This window comes from Lates calcarifer, linkage group LG24 (genome assembly GCF_001640805.2).
Source record: "Lates calcarifer isolate ASB-BC8 linkage group LG24, TLL_Latcal_v3, whole genome shotgun sequence".
NCBI lineage: Eukaryota > Metazoa > Chordata > Actinopteri > Centropomidae > Lates > Lates calcarifer.
In genome coordinates this window covers 409501-432062 of record NC_066856.1, presented here as the reverse complement: position 1 = coordinate 432062, position 22562 = coordinate 409501, and the positions used below count along the sequence as shown (strand labels likewise).

At 41.1% G+C, this 22562-nt stretch overlaps 1 protein-coding gene across 1 annotated transcript in view; it reads right to left on the bottom strand.

Annotated features, from left to right (window-relative positions):
* Positions 1-18572: 18572 nt before the first annotated feature.
* LOC108898232 (matrix metalloproteinase-16-like) overlaps positions 18573-22562 on the bottom strand; it is a 59106-nt gene continuing 55116 nt past the window's right edge. Inside the window, 1 exon segment of the mRNA XM_018698145.2 lies at positions 18573-20756. Coding sequence (XP_018553661.1) covers positions 20422-20756 — 335 coding nt within the window. The 3' untranslated portion in view covers positions 18573-20421.

The following is a 22562-nucleotide window of genomic DNA, read 5'->3' as shown; positions in this document are numbered from 1 at the left end:
TATCTCAAGGCACTTTTCAGATAGAGTAGGTCTAGACTGTACTTGTATTACAATATTTACAAAGAGAGACTCAACAATTCCCACAAATTAAACTGATTCTGTGCATTTTGCTGACATCAGTGTCTGAATTCAGAGTCTTTTAAATAAAGTTTCACTCTCACACAGTCTTAATTTTCTAATAGTAATATAATTGCTTTGTGATTTGAGACGACAGGGTTCAAACAGACTTCTAGCCACAATATGAAATAACACAACACCTCAAGCTGCAGTTTTAACTAAATGAGGAGCAGCATAATCTTCATCCTAACACACACAGTCAAATATGAAGGAACACATGTCCAACACATAAATCACAGAAATCATGAGGATTCCTCAGAACTGGGTCTGTTAAGAATCAATAACTGCTGGAGAAAAGGGATGTGTTGGTTATAGCTGAGTGATTCACTGTTGAAACAATTAACATTGTTGTGTAGTTAAAAACACCAAAACTTAGAGCCACAGACATTTAGACACTTCAATGGTTAAAGTCATTAAACAGAGATTATTTCTACTGCAGTATAAACTAAAGGAGCCTAACTCTAACCTTCAGTTTACCTGGTGATATCTGATTTATAATAAAAAAAAAAAAAAAAGCTGCTGTTTTCTTTACGCCAACATAAATTTCATTCTAACTCATTCAGAAGTGAGTTTGGATACAGTGCTTGTAATCCATTTTGCTGAGACCTGAGCACACAGGAACGGAGGAAGTCAGACGGTTGGATGATGGTCTCATAGATTTGGGAGGTCAGAGTGTGTGTGTGCTGTGGGATTATAGCAGAGATTAAATCAGATCAGAATCAGAGACATTTTAAGTCATCAGACAGGAAGTCAGGTCTGAGTTTATCACTGAAAGACACATCTGACTTATTGATTAACACCAGGCTCAGAGTTGAACATTAAACTGTACTGAGCTTTTCACAAATGTATGTTTTATATTTGGAATAAGCTCTGCCCAAGTATTTGACTCCAAACGTTTCTGCCTGCGTTCCTGAGAGGTTTGCAAATGAGATTCTGCTGTCGTGTATAATCCACTTCTATAATGACTTCCCTGTAAAAAGGATAGATAGTCTGAGCCCACAGGGGTTTGCTAAGTAACTCTGTCAGAGAGCCACAGCTACTCTCCACTAACTATAAATACACCCAACGTCTCCACAGCTCCCCCAGCCTGCAGACAGACATGTTACTGTCCTCACTGTACACCTGCAGATACAGCAGAGGCTGAGTAAAGTCTCATCACACCTGCCTGTCATCAATAATGAAAATCCCATTATCGAGTCTTAAGGCCATTCATAACACTGTGCCAAGAGATCTCCTGTTCTACCGTCAGTCTACTCTGAACACAGACATGAACCAGCTCTAATGAGAGGAGTTAACAGACAGATGATCCTTGTTAACTAACCACCCACAGTCTGTTTCATCCACAGGTAAATTACAAACTATTTATAATCCACAGAAGACAGCTGGGTGTTTACTCCTCTTATAAATGAGATTATTGATTAATAATAAACCTGGTTTAGAGGACGACACTGATACAGATATGGAGGAGGTCACTGTCAGACGGAAGATCAGAAGACCACAATGAGGAAGAGGAAGAATATGACAGTTGTTGTGTCTGAATGTTTAACTGGCAGCTGATTTAATCTAATTTAGTTTATGTCCTGAGAAACTCAAGAATAGTTTGTTTGTTTGTTTGTTTGTTTTTGTTGTTGTTGTTGTTTTGGTAGTTTATTTGCTGTGAACCTGCAACAGAACCAAGTTTATTTTTTCTATTTCTGCCAAAACTAAAACTCAATGACAGTTTTCATAACATGTCTCTGCTCTGAGATTACAAAAGAGGGATTCGTCAGCAGAACAGTTACTGCTATCAATTTTCTCCTAAAATATTCAATGGTGTCCTGTCCTCCACAGAACCTTGTGAAGCCACATTATCAGACTGTCCACAGGTACCAGACACAAACAAGAACCTTAAAAGGGATGTGCATATGTTGGTTCTAGTTGAGTGATTCATTGTTGAATCATTTTTCAAACACATTCAGACACTGGTCCACACTGAGTCTGTTGAACATGGTCTGTTTGCCACGCTGATTAAATGTTTTAAAGCCACCATGCTGGTCCACAGGTAGACTGGGCCACAGGTTATGGACTGGCGATCCATACAGGTTGTACCCCGCCTCTCGCCCAATGACAGCTGGGATAGGCTCCAGCCTCCCCACGACCCTTAATGGATAAGCAGTATAGATGATGAATGGATGGATGGATTTGAGCCATGCAAAGCCAGTCTTTTTATCATGTGTTATTGTGTGAAATACTTGTGTGTATAAATGCAATTTTTTGTGAGTGAGAGGTTCAGTCATTAATCTTCAGCCTTCACAGTGTGTGTTCATGTTAGTGGAGATAATAGCCTACATGTGAAGTGCTGTCTGTGAGCTGACCTGATTCAGATGCTCTGGACCATGTCGCACATATACAGTATATACAGCCTAAGGGCCATAACTCAGTGTGTGTGTGTGTGTACGTGTGAAGCCAAACACAAACCAAGATTCACAAGAAAAGCACACACAGACACACACACACACACACAAACATGAGTCATCCTGAGAGCACGCTACACTCACATAGAAACATATTCAGGCCACTGACCACACATCCTGGAGGTAGTGCACCCTGTGGTTATACCCTCCACTGCCCTCAGTCACTTCCTTTGTCATCATAAAGCACAGCATACACAACATGCACTTTGCTTTACAAGGCCACAGCCCACTTTTCCTCTGTACAGAGGCCTTTACATCAGCTGCCTGTCTTTCCCACACTCATCTGTCTCATGCAGACAGCTGTCACCTTATTTTAACCCCCACATCCTCCTCTCTATGTGTCCCTCAGAGGCCTGGTCCCTGTGGTCGTCCACATACGAGAGGAACATGTTTGTGTTAGATATTAGTGATGTGGATGTGTTTGACAAAGACTATAAAATCCCACAGATCTTATCCTAATTGCCTGAGATTTGTGCAAAATTCTGCTGAGGAAAGAAACAAATGGGGGTCCTTCACAGTCCAGAGTCCCTCCTTTACCCTCACATGGAGGCTTGAGACAAAGTGAGGGAAAGTAAATAAGGCGGCTAGCCAGCGGGTAGCCGTGCAGCCAGCCTCTGCAGACTGTTTGAAATGCATAACACTTCCTGAGTGTGGGGTCCCACTCACTGAAAATAATCACCAAAAACAGAGAGGGGGAAAGAAAAAAGGTAAAACGTCTGGGCTGTGTTGATTTAGTAGATTTGTTGCTGAGGTCCTCAGAAACAGTTGTGTTGAGGAGATTGTATCCCCTGTCTCCTGCTGATAAAACTTTATCACTGTCAGAGGAAGCTGTGAAATCAGGGCAGGAAAAAGTGATATGTTTGCTCCTGTTATGTTCTCATGCTTGTATCTGCACCTCTGTAAAGGTCAGGAGACAGACGTTTAGCAGCCAGAGCCCCTGTGGATTCACTTTGACTGTAGTTTCATCAAACACACTGAAGAGACCAGTGAATGATGAAGAACAAAAACCAGAAACAAGCTGAGCCCTGTTTGGGGGGGTGGGGGTCAGGATTAGAGGAACATTTCCACCCATCCTAAACAGCAGTCTGATTTCTAATAAAGACAAACACAGAGAAGAAAATCCCTCTGTAGCCCTCTGTACAATGAGGACTAAGATGGACAAACTGGTGGTGGTGCCACGTCAGTCGGGTGGGTACAGTGTTGATACAGGCTGCTCTGAATCACACATGAAAACTAACTATTACATTTCTTTAATTCCTGAATGAAGTTCTTTTTTGATACTGTGCTCCAGTTTGTTGTCTGCAGTGAGTGAACAAACAGGTACAACGAAAACACTGCTGCTGTTTACATTTCTACAGACAGAGAAACATGAATCAGATTTGGAGAACAGCTGTCTGATTGTTTCCTTTAGGTTTGTCTCATGTTTGCAAGCGTGTCTGACTCTTTGATGGCTGATGTACAATAATGGCCTCTCAGGCCTCTCATTTTAAATCTCATACATCTTTTTGAGGGGTGGATATCAATCAGAGAGAAGGCCCCCCACCCCCCGACCCCCTGGAGTCAGGCTGCTAAAAAATGAGAAGGTTCATGATGTCTGGGTCAGAGCTGCAGAGAAGTGTAGGAGGAGAAGCCGACTGAGGTGCTGATGCAGAGACAGAGACAGAGAGAGATGTTTAAAAGTTTCACATCTGTGAATAGGGAAGTTTTCAGGTCTAATTCTTCTTAATCTGCAGGGAGACAGGTATTGACTGCTCTTCCACACACTGAAAAACACAAACAGCACCAGGAAAGAGCAGTTTCTATAAAGACTGTTCCTCCACTATCAAAACATATCAGTTATAGTCAGCCACAGATCTGTGGCGGTCTCCACGCTTCATAACTGCAAGAGTGAGGGAGGGGGCAAGGCCTCCTGCAGCTGACCAATCAATGCTGTGATTAATGGAGCTCATTTTACCTGGACACTGAGGATCATTACTTCCTGCTCTCTATCTCCTCCTTCCTCTTGTCTATATGGACGGCAGCGTGGATAATGTGTTTGCTTCATTAATGAGTATCCCGCAGACGACGGTGGAGGGTGAAGCCATGGACGACAAATCATCTGGGACTGCAGCACTGCCTCCACCATCACAGCCTCAACAGTCACAGACTCCACGACAGACTCCACGACAGCCTCCACCATCACAGCCTCTATCATAGCCTTCATCATCACAGCCTCCACCATGACAGCCTCCACCATCACAGCCTCCACAGTCACAACCTCCACCATCACAGCCTCCACCATCACAGCCACCACAGCTACAGACTCCACCATCACAGCCTCCACAGCCACAGCCTCCACCATCACAGCCTCCATCACAGCCTTCATCATCACAGCCTCCACCATTACAGCCTCCACCATCACAGCCTCCACAGTCACAGACTCTACCATCACAGCCTCCATCATAGCCTTCATCATCACAGCCTCCACCATTACAGCCTCCACCATCACAGCCTCAACAGTCACAGACTCCACGACAGCCTCCACCATTACAGCCTCCACCATCACAGCCTCTATCATAGCCTCCACCATGACAGCCTCCACCATCACAGCCTCCACAGTCACAGCCTCCATCACAGCCTTCATCATCACAGCCTCCACCATTACAGCCTCCACCATCACAGCCTCCACAGTCACAGACTCTACCATCACAGCCTCCACAGTCACAGCCTCCATCATAGCCTTCATCATCACAGCCTCCACCATTACAGCCTCCACCATCACAGCCTCCACAGTCACAGACTCTACCATCACAGCCTCCACAGTCACAGCCTCCATCATAGCCTTCATCATCACAGCCTCCACCATGACAGCCTCCACCATCACAGCCTCCACAGTCACAACCTCCACCATCACAGCCTCCACCATCACAGCCACCACAGCTACAGACTCCACCATCACAGCTACCACAGCCACAGACTCCACCATGACAGCCCCCACAGCCATAGACTCCACCATCACAGTCTCCACTATCACAGTCCACAGTCACAGCCACCACAGTCACAGCCTCACAGCACACCACAGTCACAGCCTCCACAGTCACAGCCACCACAGCCACAGCCACTCCACCATCACAGCCTCCACAGTCACAGCCTCCACCATCACAGCCTCCACAGTCACAGACTCCACCATTCCACCAGACTCCAGTCAATTAACATTACTATGAATGAATCTAACAATCATTTCATGCTGTTTTTTCTCTTTAATCTTCTGTTCCCAGTGCTTTAAGTTTACCTATCTGAGGTGTTAGATGTTTCTCTTTCAGAAGACAAATTGTATTGTGGTTAAAATGAGGTCACCATAAGGTCGAGGCTGGATTTCCTGAGCTGTTGAGATTTTTGTCCCACAGCAACACTAAGTAAAAGCATCTTGCGTTGACCTTAACTGTGAGCTCAGTTTCAGAGCAGGATGGGCTTGTACTGTCTGTGTGATGCTCTTCTCTCGAGACTGCCTTTTGAAAAATGGCTGAAAACAGGGAACCTCCTGGGGGTGCTGTTCTCAGAGTGACCCCTACAAAATCTGAACTTGTGCCCCGTGCAGGAGAAAAGAAAAAAATAGGCCCATACATGAGTCAGCTGAGCTCCAAGACTCTTTTAACTATTACTATGAAGCTAACTACTATGAAGCTCTAAATTTTAACCTGTCTGTGGGAAAATTTAAAATTTAAAGGTTCACCTCATGAAAAACAATTATTTTTCTCTAATGGTGTGCAGCCATTCAGAGATATTATCAGTTCAGATCTCTATCAGCCTCCACACAGACACAGTGACGGTGAAATTTACTGTGAACAGTTTTCATTGGAGTGGTCTCTGCGAGGGTTTTAAAAAATTAAGTTTTATTCTATTAAGAGATGTTGTTATTGAATGTAATTTTTCAAAGGTATTTTTAGTCATACTCAGACAGTGATCCTCAGAGGATGAAGCCTACTGCCTTTGGTGATCACCTGTGTAACACACAATCTGGTACGACTCAAATGCACATTGTCAGGTAAAAGCGGGGTGTTTAATGGCAGACTTGAAACTTACAAGAACAAATGTTCAGGCAGAGGTACAAAAATGGCAGGCAAAGGCAGATCCAAAAACACAAGGCATAGTCAAAACACAGGAATCAGGCAAACTTGCTGGGAACAAGGGCTGGAATGCTGGTACAAAAACACAAGAAGAAAGAATTGGCACAGAAAGGAGTGAGAGGGGGGCTTAAATACAGAGACACAAGGTGCAACACATGAGGGTGGGTCAAGTAATCAACAGGCAGGGAGAACAGGGGGGCAGGAAGTAAAGGGACCTGGAACGAGAGACAAGGTGGGTATTTCACAAAGGACATGACACAAAAGGATGGGGAACAAACAAAAGATGTGACAACCTAATATTTCCTCCAGTGCCACCATAAGGTGGTTGTTTTTGTTTTTTAGTATAATATTTCAGCTTACCATTTAATTTACTTCAGATATCAACAGCTTTATCTGTAATAATTGTAGTTAACATTTGACTTTTCATCTAACTTCACCAACAGATCATTACAATGTGAAATATCTCAACATTTGCTTGATGGATTGGTAAAAGACAAGTAAACCAAAACTACCTGTATTTCCAGAGAGCACTCACATGGCAGTAACTCAATGCATTTAGGCCTGTAGACACAGTCAAGATGACCTGCTGAAGTTCAAACCAAGCATCATGGATGTGCAGCTGACAAATCTGCAGCAGCTTTGTGATGCCGTCATGTCAATATGGACCAAATTCTGTGAGGAATGTTTCTGTTTTTTGTTTTTTTAATTTGAGTGAACTGACCCCTTAAGTCTATTTAAACTCCAGCGAGAAAATTAATCAACAAAATTACACCTACTAGACCTACTGAACTGTGTCATTATTGTCTTTATTACTAGTTGTCCATGGTGGATGGAGCTTTCCCAGGTGAAATCAGTATCAGTGTTTAATGGATGAGCAGATGCTTTTTGAGTTTCTTACCTTGAGTCTATATCACCCTAATTTATGGGGTAAGAAAATGGTTGCAGCCCCATCTTGTGCCCTCAGTGTCATTAAACCAAACATTTATTAGCAGAGAAACCGACTGGACTTGACATAGAACTGGAGAAACTACAGCACAGGGCGATTTCTTCTCTCCATTTAGGTCTGCACTGCATTAAACCTTTATTCTTTTGTGTCTCAACTCATCAGCCCCATACCACTGAACTTAATGATGTGAACACAGTGCACATAATAGCAGAGTGGGAGACAGCTGGAGAATCAGGGGACTAGAAAACTTTCAGTCAAAACATGGTGGGAAAGCTCACGAAATGTCAGCAATTAGAAAAAAAACAGTGTAATATGGTTACAGCAGCGCAGAAATACTTTCAACAAAAGCATAATGTGTCTCATTTGAGTGTCTGGAATGTACAATGTGCCCTGGGTATATTTTCATATGCATGGAGGTGTTATTCTAAGCAGATTTCAACAAGAAGGTGCACTGCCGCTGAAAAACCATTTGGACCCAATGATGGAAATGATAGAAATTGGAAACAGATTATGAGAGCGTCTGGTCCAAGTAGCTCGCTCAGAGCCAGCAGACACTGAAATGGGTATTTCTTTGTAGATGTAGAGCCTGGTGTACTGCAGCAAAGCGATATCATTGATTCATTCATTCAATATGATGTGCACGGTACTGTGTTTCTGACTCCTCCTGTTCTTACAGAGATGGCTTATGGCTGCACACACATGAAAATGGACTGTTTGCCTCTGAATGGACCTCAGAGAGATTTTAGAGACAGCTTTCATCTTTCACACTCCACACACTGACAGTGACTATTCTATTTCTTTACAAAAAAAGAGGGAAAAATCATGGCACAGCCCTGTTCATCTCTGTGAAGGAACGATTGAGGATCTCTGAATGGATGTGGGAGGAATGACATATGATCAAACTGGGAATGGAAAACATTGGGAAGAAAAGTTGACAAGAAATCCATTTTAGAAGGTAGGCATGGATGTTTCATATTCAATAGCTGTAGAGATAAGTTTACACCCAGCAATTTTTTATCATTTATACCCTGTCACGTCACAACTGACTAAGCTCAACAGTGTTTCTGCAGGAGAACAGTGGCAGGTCAGAACCAGGAACACACCAACAAGACAAGAATGCATGAGAACAAATGTGTTTATTGATCGACAGAGTGGAGCTTTCAGAGACAGACAGGGAAAAATGGTAAGTCCCACCCCTCTTAGTTAGTTGCAGGGACATGTGGAGTTTACAGTGAGAGCAGAGTCAGATTTACCACTCACACTGAGTCCTCGATTTAAGACAGCTGTAGACAAAAGCAGCTCTCTCATTTCTTGCCGGCAACTGTCAACTTTTCCAGCAGAACAACAACAGTCTCTGGCAGATTTAGCTAATTAAGATAATGTTATCTCAGTGAGTTGGCTGAGAAAACTCAGTGCTGTATATCTGACTTATTTTTTAATGTTTCCAGCAAAGTGAGACCTCTGGAAAATTGATCTGTTGATGGCTACGAATCTGCTGTAGCACTAAAAAACTATGCCTAAAACTACATTCCAGTTAGCTCCCTCACCACCTGATGATCCAAACAGCTTTGTTCTTGTGTAATGCAGGTTAGAGTCTTAAGCATGGGAACAAAATAGTTATTGTTCATTTTTCAGAACATTTGAAGTTTAATTCAGGAGGTTTCTAGGAAGAGGACTGACTGACTTATCTCAGAGAAGTAGTTTGACTGCAGCTGCTGGTGTGTAAACTTCTGCTAACATTAGCTTAAACTTTGATCTAAGACCAGGTGCTGGTTATAGAGAGGAATTTTACTTTTTTGTGACATAAAACCTAAAGAATAAATGTAACCTACTCAGTTAAAGAGGAATAACTCTTGATTACTACTGCAGGTGGTAAACTCATTAGCCAGACAAGGTAATGACTGCAGCTAAGCACACTGCTTAATCCAATAATTTTGCTTCTGTGTTTTTGGTTTCAGAAAGACACTACCCTCCAAACTGTTTAAATGCAGAACAGCACTCATACTATAGCCCCATGCAACTCAGGGAGAAATTTAGCTAATGGTCAATTTTAAGATGCCACACACCTTCAGTACATACATTAAATATCCTCAAACTCATGTGATGATCGAACAAACACAGTGTAGAGTGTGATGGTACAACATGAATGACCCAGTGCCTCCTGCTACAGAACACAGAGCAAGTAAACAACCATTAATCTCTATGAGTATCTCTTTCATATGTTTTAACCTTTTCTATCTGGACCAAGGAAACAGCTTGAACCCTGCTGACCTTCAACTCGCTGTTGTCAGCTGCTTCATTGTGCCACGCTAATAACCAACACTATGGTCCGTAACCTTAGAGGAGCCATTAGGCAGTGCACCACACCAGACCAGTTGGGGGTTAAATAAAAATGTATTACTTTGGTTCACATTGTAATTACTCAAGTTTTGAGCCAATGACAGCAGGAGGAGGAGGACAATGACGACAAAGAAGAGGAGGATGTTGGCTGCTGACAAAAATAACACCTGGTCAATGTAGGTCAGTTTAGCACCAGTGTTTTAGCCTGGCAGGTGCAGAAAAGGCTACTTGGGCCACAGGGTTTGTCTAGGCTCCAGTTGGGAGGTGGTGACATGCTCACACACACATACTACTCCGTGGGACCGACTGACTGGAAGGGTCTCAGTGGGATCCACCCTTTCTGAGTGGTCTAGAGACATAATTTTAACTTCTCAATTCCTAATAAATTTTTGCTAGGATGAAAATCACATGAAACATCAAATACTCAAACCTAAATTTTAAACCTGAATTTTGGTCGCTGTGGGGACCAACATACCCCCCACCCCCACCCACCGCACCCACTCCCATTCCAATTTCTGAATTGAATTTTAGCTTTTTCTTTTGCTGCTTCTTTTGCTTTATGTTCTACTTCTGCTACTCTTTTAGTAGAGACAGGTTAAACTTATGTATTTCAAAATGTCAGTTGCATTTATTTAATATATAAAACTACAGCAATTACTGGATTCACAGTTGGTCCATTCATGTGTTCCCTCCGCAGTACAGTGCATTAGTAGGCCAACTCACAAACTGGTTTTCTGGTGGTGACACAACCAACACGGTAACACTGGACCAAACATTACACAGAGGAGCCTCCCAGAGGTTGACAGAAGGCAGGAGAAAAGTTTTCCTCTAAACAAAACTGACAGAACTTCAAAGAACAGTGTCTCATGTGCGTCCTGAGTTCTATCTTAGTTTATGTTACTTGACAATACAAGTATTACTTTATGAACATCCACCATGCTATTCATGAGTAACCATAGCAGTCACTTCACAATAAGAGCTCCCACTTGCTCATACTTGACAGGTACGCTTTTGTACAGGTAGCTGTATAGTGCACTGAACTTATAATATCAACACATGTGTCCTCAACACATGCACAATAAATACAACAAGTGCAAATGGAAAGAACAGGTGCAGTGTTGTTTAGTAAATTATTCTTGCACTTTAAGTTTCAGTGCTTCAGGTGAAGCCTTAATGCAGGCAGCACACTCAGATTTGCCAGGTACTTTACCAGGTTCAGTGACAGCTTTCAGGGTCTTTTCTATAGCATGAACCTCCCCACCTGACCAGCTCCTCCTCTTTGAGGTCTCTAAAAGACAAGGGGAAAAAAGAAAATCAATTCAATTACCTATAATTAACTGTGCAGTAATGAGACTGTAATTTTGGTCAGTAATGTCATAAAAACATACCACAGCACCTATAACCTCTTTTTAAACAGCATTACTTGTATAGACTGCGTGTACCCAACCTGATATATAATTTACGCTGTAGAATAAACTGGAAATCTGCAGGAATACAAATTAATGCATGAAATGTTGGGCTGTCTGTACTGACTGGCTGATAACAGAATAGATCATACAAGCAAAACCAATGACTACTTTTACAAAGTACTTGAGTAACGAGGTTACAAATTCAGGTAATTGTAAATTGATGAAGAGCTATGCAAACAGTAAGATGTGTGACATTATTAGCAGTGACTCTCATAACTTGTTCCTGAAAGGTAATACCTGAAATGATGTATGTAATAACCATTAATATGAATTCTATCAACTATGAACTTCCTTGTAACCATTATTTGTATATTTATTAGTTAAAGTACAAAGACTGGTATTTATTGTCACTGAGAATGATAGTCACCCAAAATACATATTTATGAAGTTACAGTAAATTATTGACATGTTTTCAACACTGACACCATTATCACAAAAGCAAGTTAAACTAATATGCACATATTCCAGTGCATGTAGTCTAAGAAATCCCTGTTTCTGGGTCTTCACTTTCAGTCTCAACAGGTTGCTGTCTTAGATCTTGAGGATCCTGTATAATAAGGAATTATGAGAATACTGATACAAAATACTGACAGCTAACTGATAACACACTTTCAGCCATCTAGATAGACCTAATCATAACAGTGCACTGCATTACAGTTTGTTTCACTGGTGGTACTGAGAGAGAAAACATTTAATCGCTTAGTTTCTAAGTTTCTAACAATGTGGACTGAGCACAAAAATTCTGCACCGTATTCCACTTTTTTTTTATAAAGACACTTAAGACATTTAGTATCTTTTGTGTGTGAACTACTTGTTTTAAGATGATCACTGCAAGTTTAAGAATCAACAGTTGTACACGCTACTTTCTTTGATCTTGAGGATCTTATCCAATTAAGAGCTGATAGTCTGCTATGTTGCTACTAACTGACATTATCAGTTAGTATTAATCATACTCATAATTCCTTATTTGAACAGATCCTCAAGATCAAAGAAAATGCTGTACAACTGTGATTCTTAACTTGCAGTGATCATCTTAAAACAAGTAGTTCACACACAAAAGATACTAAATGTCTTAAGTGTCTTTATAAAAAAAAAGTGGAATACGGTGCAGAATTTTTGTGCTCAGTCCACATTGTTAGAAACTTAGAAACTAAGCGATTAAATGTTTTCTCTCTCAGTACCACCAGTGAAACAAACTGTAATGAGTGATTAGAAAATTCTGTACTTTGTCTTGGCCACAGAGAGAGACAGTATCTTTCTCAGCTGTTACAGTAATACTTACCATTTGTGTCTGCAACTTTGAAATAAAAGCATCATATTTTTTTTAGATGTTCAAATGTTTTCAGCCTATGGAAGCTCATAAGAAAAAAACTGCTCACATTAAGTCAAAGAGATAGTAAGTCATAATCATGAGATGATAAATTGAAACTGAGATAATAATTTGGAAAAGTCTGCATGCACTCCAGTGGCGCACCTAGCTGTCCTCCTAAATAAGGTAACCATGACACTGACCAGATGTTTCCAGTTGCTGTTCAATGAAGATTGCCACTTCAGCCACATCATTTTTATGCTGTCTACACAAGAGCTGCTTCTCTTTTCAAGGGTGTGTTTGCTCCATATAATCCAGTGTGAATCAGCAAGCAAATTAAGTATTTTATCTGTTGTAAAGCCCTGTTTAAAATAGTCTTCAATGTGCTCACAATCCATTTCATTGTCAAGTTGAATAGGAGAACTCATGTCAAAAAACTGTACTTTGAGTGTTGTGTGAAAGTATCTTATAATTTCAACATTATCTCATAATTATGGCTTTTTATCTCATAATTTCGATTTATTATCTCATAATTATGACTTCTTATGTCATAAGAATTAGAGTCCCAGCTCCACACCATGGAATCTAATTCAGCAGCTAATACTAAACAGCCCCCTGTAGCCAGTGCAGAGCAGCGTAGCATAGCTCCTGTTAACATTCCCCCGGCAGTTCCCGAGCAGCTAGGAAAGCAGGCTGGCTGGGTGACTGTTCGTAAGGACCGGCGTAGTCATAAGCAGAAGCCCACTGCCGACCACCACCCAGTTCACATTTCAAACAGATACTCCCCGCTCAGGGACACACCCGCTGAGGAGCCAACTCTGGTGACTGGCAGTTCCATTTTGTGGAATGTGAAGATAGCGACTCCAGCGACCATAGTTAAATGTATTCCCGGGGCCAGAGCGGGCGACATTGAGTCTTATTTAAAGCTGCTGACTAAGGATAAGCGTAGATATAATAAAATTGTTATTCACGTCAGCGCTAATGACACCCGACTACGCCAGTCGGAGGTCATTCCGTAATATTGATTCGGTGTGTACATTTGACAATGTTGGACACCGTAGTTTTCTCTGGTCCCCTGCCCAATCTGACCAGTGATGACATGTATAGCCGCATGTCTTCACTCAACCCCTGGCTGTCAAGGTGGGCTTTGCTGTCGACGTGGGCTTTGTAGACCATTGGAAGCCAGTTCTATTTGTTGTAGTGTACCGTCCTCCTGGTCCATACTCTGATTTCTTATCTGAATTTTCAGAGTTCCTGTCGAGTTTGGTACTTAAAACAGATAAAGTTGTTATTGTAGGCGACTTCAATATTCATGTTGATGTCAATAAAGCTCTGCTTTTTCCTCATTACTAGACTGTATTGGCTTCTCTCAGTGTGTAAATAAACCCACTCACTGTTTCAGTCACACTCTCGATCTTGTTTTAGCTTATGGTATTGACATTGAACATTGTTCTGAAGGCTGCACGACAGAGCAGGTGACTTAACTAGATCCAGCCACTAGGGGTGCTATTGCGCACAATTGGGCTGAGTGCCGCTGTTCATATGTTTACTGGTTTGGTTATATCTGGTGCTATAAATAATATTTCTAGCAGTGTTAGCTGTTACCTCTGATGGTTTAAACAGTCATTTAAGTTATATTTATGCCATTGTTCATTTCCATTATTGTCAGTTAAATATTAGACATAATCATAGTATGTGTGTTCCTTCTCTATATGATGTTCACATATTTCCATGCTAAGGATAATTTTATTATTATTATTCCAGACAGTATGTTATAGTCAAGTATAATAATAAGTCTTGGGGGAACTTTGGATGCGTTCTGACTGACGCACACTTCGCGATCACAAATCAGAGAAGCCAGTTTGCTAATTTGAGCCTCCGCCACAAACATGTAACAGTCTTCCCACAGAATCCCGTTCTATCAGACCACTTTTTAATTACTTTCAATTACTATCTCAATTTATTATTTCATAATTTCTAAATTATCTCATAATTTAAATTTCTTATCTCATATTTTCGACATTATCTCATATTTTCAACATTATGTCATAATTTCGACATCATCTCATAATTACGATTTTTTATCTCACAATTTTGACATTATCTCAATTTATTATCTCATAATTTCGATATTATCTCATAATTTAAATCTCTTATCTCATATTTTTAACATTATCTCATATTTTCGACATTATCTCACATTTTGACTTATCTCATATTTTTGACATTATCTCATAATTTCGACATTATCTCAATTAATTGACTCGTAATTTCGACATTATCTCAATTTATTATCTCGTAATTTTGACATTATCTCAATTTATTATCTCATAATTTCGAAATTATCTCATAATTTAAATCTCTTATCTCATATTTTTAACATTATCTCATATTTTCGACATTATCTCACAATTTTGACTTATCTCATATTTTCGACATTATCTCATAATTTCGACATTATCTCAATTTATTATCTCGTAATTTCGACATTATCTCAATTTATTATCTCATAATTTTGACAGTATCTCATAATTAAAATTTCTTATCTCATATTTTCGATATTATCTCATAGTTTTGACTTATCTGATAATTCAGACTTATTTTCTCACAATTATGACTTTTTATCTCATGATTTTGACTTAACACAGGCAGTGCTCTGCTGTGGTGAGAAAGCTGCCAGTCAGAGGTAGTCCCTCATTTAATTCCTGCAGCCATCACTTTTATCTAGACTATTTCATAAAAATGAACTTTTCAATGCTACACTGCATTTGACCTCCATTATTTATTTGTTTGTTCATTCATTCATGCATTCATCCATTCATTCATTCAGTCTACGCCCTCAGCCCAGGACTTCTCCATCCTCATTGATGGGCCTACTGTCACTCCCTCCCCCTCAGTGTGTAACTCCTTCAAATCCCACATCAGCAACATCATCAGGACATCATCCTTCCACCTCTGGAATAACGCCCATCTCTGCTCCTCCCTCTCCCACTCCACTGCAGAAATACTTATTCACGCCTTTATAACCACCAGACTTGACTACTGCAATAGCCTGCTTACTCACCTGCACTCGCTCCAGAGACCACATTTCCCCCGTCTTCCACTGGCTCTCTGTACAATACTGCATCCAGTATAAACTCCTCCTCATTACCTACAAAGGCCTCAATAACCTTCCCCCCTCTTATCTCACTGACCTTCTCTACTACCATTCCCCCTCCCGCCATCTCCGATCTGCTGATTCAAACCACTAATCAAGACCCACCTGTTCAACCTGGCATTTACATAACTACAACTTTATTTAATTTACTCATTTCTTTTTACTGTTTCTCTTTTCTTTTGTGATATTGTTAAGCGTCTTTGAGTGTCTTGAAAAGCGCAATAGAAATTTGATGTATTATTATTATTAATCATAATGATGAGAATGATAATAATAATGATCAAATTATTAATGTTATCATTATTACTACATTAATTTTTTTCTGAGATGAGAAGTGATTTTGAGCAGTTGGTGACAGGCCTATGCGTTTCCGTCTTTACACATCTGGTGGGCAGCAAGAGCAAGGCAAGTCAAGGAAGGAATATGGCCAGGGAACTGTGATCTGAGACTGGAGACAGGAGCCCAAGGAAACAGAGGGTCAGATTGTGACCCTTGAGGGATGGATTCTAGACATCCCTATGCAAGAAAAAAGCAAGTCCAGCAGGAGGGGGTCTGGAGATTAAAAGAGCAGGGGCCCTCTGGTGTATAATATGAGACAGGTGAAGCCAGTCGGGAGAACAGCCTGGAGGCCCGAAAGCCACAGAAAATGTCATCACTTCATCATTTTATCCTATTAGACATGTGTGAAACATTTTGTCATAATTAGTAATATTAGTATTGAGTTGTGGCCAAAAAGGTGTTTTGTGAGATAACATTGACCTTGACCTTTGACCTTTGACCATCAAACTCAAACCAGGTCACCTTTGAGTCCATGAGGAGATTTCCTTTGAGACAGATCACATTCACATAAATGGGACTAACCTTTGAACTTTTCACTTCACTTAATAATTTCATCATATTAGACATTTGTGTGATAATTAGCATATGAGCTATAGCACAAATGTGAAGAATTTTCCCCCACAGTGTTCCTGAGATAAAATATAATATAAAATAGACATTTTAAAAAATGTTAATGATGAATGTATTTACAGACATTAATAAGAAAGGAAGTTACAGTGATTAAATGGGTTCCCCTGATGATTTAAGGCCAAATTATTCAATAAAATTAAAGTCTGATCACATAAAAGTGTACTAATCTATATAAAATATGAAGCATACTGATATACACAGTTACACACTTTGTCAGGAAAGGTGGCCTAATCAGGGAAATTCACACACCATGCAATACTATCAATGGCCACTAGGGGCGCAGTCCCAAACACACCATGTCATGAAACCCCAATTTTTTTTTTTTTTTCAAGAAAACTGCACTAGGCATATTAGCAGGCTGTTTTCTATTGGTTGCGATGCTCGTGCCAGTGGGGACCAAGATTTGGACCCCACGGGTAAAACTGGACCCCACGGGGTGAGTGGTATCTCAGGTTAAGGTCCCCACCAGAATAAAAACACACACACACAAACACACACAGTCCAGTAAGCATGCACTGGGTCAAGAAGCAGAAAGAGATTGACTTATTATAAGGCAGGCAGAAACTGACTGTGGCTGGTGAGGCAGTGTGGGATTTGTGGACCAACACCCACTCTACACTCTGCTCCATGAGACTCACACATATACACACAAACAGAAGAAAGACAAAGAGCGCTATCTGACATTTTTACACTAAACTGCTTGTATCTCTGCTGGAGGACTGGTACATACAGTACACAGCATCCTGGGAGGTGTGAACAAGAGCACAGTCCCACACACTCCCAGTCTATATTTACAGGGATGGAGGGAGAACAGAGCATGAGTAAAAGACTCAGGAAAAAGCAGCAGTCTAAACATAGCTGAACATATAAAGCCTTTGTCTAAAAGCAGAGAGGCGAATTCTCCACTGAGCAGTCTTGTGATGAGAACCAAGGAGGTGTTATCCCTAAGAGTGTAATTTCATCACACACAGACTCTAAACTGTAAACTGGTTCGATCTCTATGTCTCTGTTGTCAGTAACTGTACATCAAATGTGTCCCAGCCAAGCTAGAATAAACAGCAGCAGCTCCTGCTTCACATTCACTCCACAATAAATGGCAGCACCACACCACTTGGATCGTACATCTGCAGCACTGATTTTTATCATGCCACCCAAAAATACAGCAGCTAACAGAGATAGGGCGGCTGAATTCTCAGATCACAGACACAGCTTCTCTGAGACAAACATTTCTTTTTTTCCCCTCCTGCTCTGGGATCAGAGGTCACTGTGGTTGGAGCTGATTGATGCTATGATGCTCTCTGTAGATGGTAGGACTCCGGGGCAGCCCAAGTTTACAGGAGTACACTGATAATCCAGTTTGTCCACTTTCTTGCAGAGTGTTACCAGTATAAACATTAAACTACAATTCACTACTTACACTACAATACTCTTAAAAGGAAGTTTTTCCTTGCCACTGCTCATGGTGGGAACTGTTGGGTCTCTCTCTGTAAATACCTATTTTAAAGAGTATGGTCTAGACCTGCTCTATATGAAAAGTGCCTTGAGATGAATTTTGTTGTGCTCTGGCGCTATATAAATAAAATGGAATTGAACTGAATTGAATTGAATTATATTATCTTTGTGTCTTCAGGTATAAACAGTGATGAGTGTGCTGCATAGACAGGTTTCACACACCAGTGAAAAGACAAGCAGAGAGGTGGAAGCAGTTCTTAATCATATATTGATCAATTTATTCATTCTGTCAGGACACATTTCTCCATTGTCCCAAAGTCTTACACAAAGAAGTCACTGTGAGATGTCCAATTTGTTTTAACCAGAAAACAGTAAAAGAAAGAAAAAGCAGTATTAGATCATGAAACTGACACACATTCAGCTTGCCTCAACGCCAGGACACGACAAGTTGGCTAAGGTTGCGTCTGAGGCCAATTTCATTTGCCAATCAGATCTCCCAAAGATGTACCACCTTAGTCTTTTTTAATTAATTAATTGTTAATTGTACCTGGAGGTGGGGGGGTTGGGTGGGGGACACTTCAAATGTACAAAAGTAAATGCAAACAGCATCTTCAAGAGAAAAACTTCCTCCTCAGCTTCTGAGGGGCTTCAAAGCCACATTGAGCAGAACCGATTGTACAGTAAATGCTTGCATGCACGCTGACACAGGCACTGATGTTAACTTGCTGTCTCACTTTGTGGGTCCTCAGTCAGGAGACAAGAGCATTCTGGGAACTGTGAGCTCTCTCAAACAAGGCAGTCAACAGGATTTCTTTAAAAAACAATGGTCCGTCAGATAACCATATAGAGCGACCATTTGGATGCACGCGTCTTCAAACTGAGTGGAGTATGGGCCGAAAACAGAAATAAAATTTAAAAAGTCCCATCAGCAAATCCAATAACAAGACTATCAGGCTCTAGCTGAGCCCATGTTGTATGCAAATAAGAAAAGAAACAAATACTTTAACACACAAAATTAGTGGCTTTACTCCAGAACCTTTCAACATCGTTACAATACATCGGGCTGTGTCCAGAACGGCTCAGCAAACCAGTGCTGAGGACTCTGGGTAACGTAATCAAATCCAGAAATACCAATCACAAGAAGCTTGAGCTTCTTTTACAAATAAACAAAGAGCAGTATACAAAACAGAAGAAAAGAAAAAAAAAAACACCAAGAAACAGCAAAACCAAACACAAGTAGTATGATCTATAATTAAGGCGAGTTAAAATATTGCAGAATAATTTGGCCCCTGTGTCTGGAACAGACTGCCACAACAGTCAGAGCTACCCGACTCTTAATCACTGCTAGATCCAGAGAAGGGAAGGAAGGATGAACTGAAATGAGAATGAAAAGAAAAAAAAGTGATCCTCTTTGGAGAGAAATAGATTTTATTTGGTTTCATTTGGTCTCTTCCTCAGGAGCGTGTTAAAGGGAACGGTGAGGACCTCCTGTCTCTGAAGAATCAAAGAAAAATCAGAAACCAACAAAAGAGGGACTGAAGGTTGTCATGTGATTAAGTGGTTCAGCTTTAGAGTGCAGAATGAAGCTGGGGAGGGCACCAAGATCAGAAAATATAAAACAGTTCTTTCATTAACAACCTGATATGACAGATGAAATGCAGTGCCCCATGGGAAGAGAGTGTGTCCCCCCTCCCTCTGATTAAGAGCAGTCGCAGAGAAAAAAAAGGTGTGTGTGAGGGGGTGGGGTGGGTGGTGGCGGGAGGGAGGAAGTCAAGTGTCTGAGATACAAAGTGATGCCCACCCTCCTGTTTTTTTTTTTTTTGTTTTTTTTTTGGACTGGGACTGAAGGTCATTTCAGGCATAGATACCCCGCAATCTGTCTCTCTGCCCCTCCCATTTGTTAAAAAGACTGGGGGGTCAGCAGAGTCATCTTGAAGTCCAGAGGTGGCCTTTTGTACGAGGGGCCGCTGGTGGGCTGACCCCACACAGAGGAGGCTGTGTGTTGCATTAAAGGTGTCCAAGTCCACATTCCTCCTCTCTGTGAAGGTGAGGGCTGTCTCTCCTCCTCCCACCCTCACCCCCCCTCGGTCTCTGTCCGCCCTGTCAGACCCACTCCTGCATGGAGCGTTTGCAGTACAGTATGTGGCGTGGCGTGCCCTTCCTCTTGAACTGCACCACCGTGTAGACCAGCACCAGCAGGCACAGCGCCAGCACGCAGGGAATGACGATGGCCACGGCCTTCACCGTGTTCGCCTCGTTGTCCAGCTCAATCACCACATCTGAGTTGCCGTCGTCAGCCGGCGGGCGACCGGGGTCGATGGGCGTCAGCTCGCAGCCCATGAAGTCCTTCAGGATGGAGCGTGGGTAGCCTGGCTCCACCCGCAGCAACTGGTTGTTGAACTTCCAGTACTCCTTCCCCTTGTAGAAGTAGGTGAAACCTGAGGACACACAGGGAACAGATACCTGTGAGGACCACGACCAACATCACTGTAACCCCACCCACCTGTGATGTCACAGTGTACCCGGAGTACTTATCACTGCAGCCAGGTGAGCAGTGAAGCTGCTCTTTAAACCACAGTTTAATAATACTGTTCAAGTATCAAAAGTAAAAGTACTCATTATCCAGCTGTACAGCCTGTTTATGTGTTATATTATTGAATTATTAAATGTTATTTGAATATTATTTCATGTTGCATTGAGCAGTTTAATGACCTACACTTAACTCCTGTATATACAGATTTAATCTAAAGATGCAGCATGTTTTAGATGATGTAAAGTAACTAGTAACTATATCTGTCAAATACTTATAGTGTAGTAGAAAGTACTGCTGTGAAATGTAGCAGGGAACATGTTTTTCATGTTTTCATGAGACAAAAAGAGTGAAATCATCTGATTGATTGACTGATTGACTTTATCAGACAAACAGTTTGTGTTTGAGGTTCAGCTCAACTCAAATTCAGGGAGAGCTTCTTTTTTCCAATGAGAATAAATTAAAATAAACTTGTGTTTGAAGTATAGAGTGGCAGTGAACCACAGTGTGTGTCCCCTCACACAGCTTCACTAACAGACTCTGCTGCTCTGCTGTTAGTGATGACCGTCCCTCAGGACTAATTATATCTGGTCATAAAAGAGAGAACGACAGGGGAGCAGGAGCCGAGCTCCACAGCTAATATCAACACAACAACAAAACTAATGTCATCCAGAAATGAACTGCTGTGACAGGATTATTAACAGGAAGGTGAGGGCAAGTGTCCCACTGTCACACACATTAATAAACCTATAGTCTTCACCACCCCCAGAGAAAAAGTGAGGCTTATTTCACTTTGTGTTTGATTGTGAGGAGAGGAGAAATATTTCTCTATCAAATTCACATCACACTAAAGCTGCAACTGTTAATCAGTTAGTTAATGTGATGCTTTTGTTTTTGTCATATCTGATAATAAACTGAACATCTGCAGGTTTGGATGTTCACTGAATAAAACAAAACAACAAACAAAAAATGAAACAATTAATGTAAAAGTAACAGATTAATCATTAATAATCTATATATTAATTTGTTCTGAAACCTGTTCAATATGATGATGACTAAATGGTTAAAAACATACATTTAAAATGGTGAACTGATGTCAGGGTCGTGACTTCTGCATGTTACAGTCACTACAATACTTTCTGGGAAAATACACAGTTCAGTGAGGAAAACTGAGACTGAATTCTCAGGCTCTCCTCTTCCTCACTGGCCCCATTTACACCTGGTTTTCCTGCCATTTATTATTCATGCACACTCTTCTCTGGGAAAATGAGGAAGAGAAACTCTTCACACCACGAGTCAGGTGGAGAAATCACACAGGTCCTTAAGGACACTTATTTGCTTCCTCGATCAACACCAGGTGGATGAAGACATCGTATTTCTTACACTGTATCTTTTACAGTAGGTTATGTTCAGTTTGTAGATTTAATAAAAGTGAGATTATTAATGAGCAGGCTTTAGGTTCAGTTTTAGACTCTGGAGAGAGCCAGGCTAGCTGTTTCCCCCTGCTTCTTTATGCTAAGCTAAGCTAGCTGCCTCTCAGTTCTATTGAGAGTGGGATTGATCTTCAGAATGTGGGAGAGATGTAATCTTGTTGCTGATGAGTAGTTAACTGGGAGAACAAACAGAAAAATTAAGCTGCAGGTCAAAAATCTTCAGTCTGAATAAAGCTCACGGCCGAGTGTTGAATTAAGTCTGTAAGAGTTACAGTGGTCAT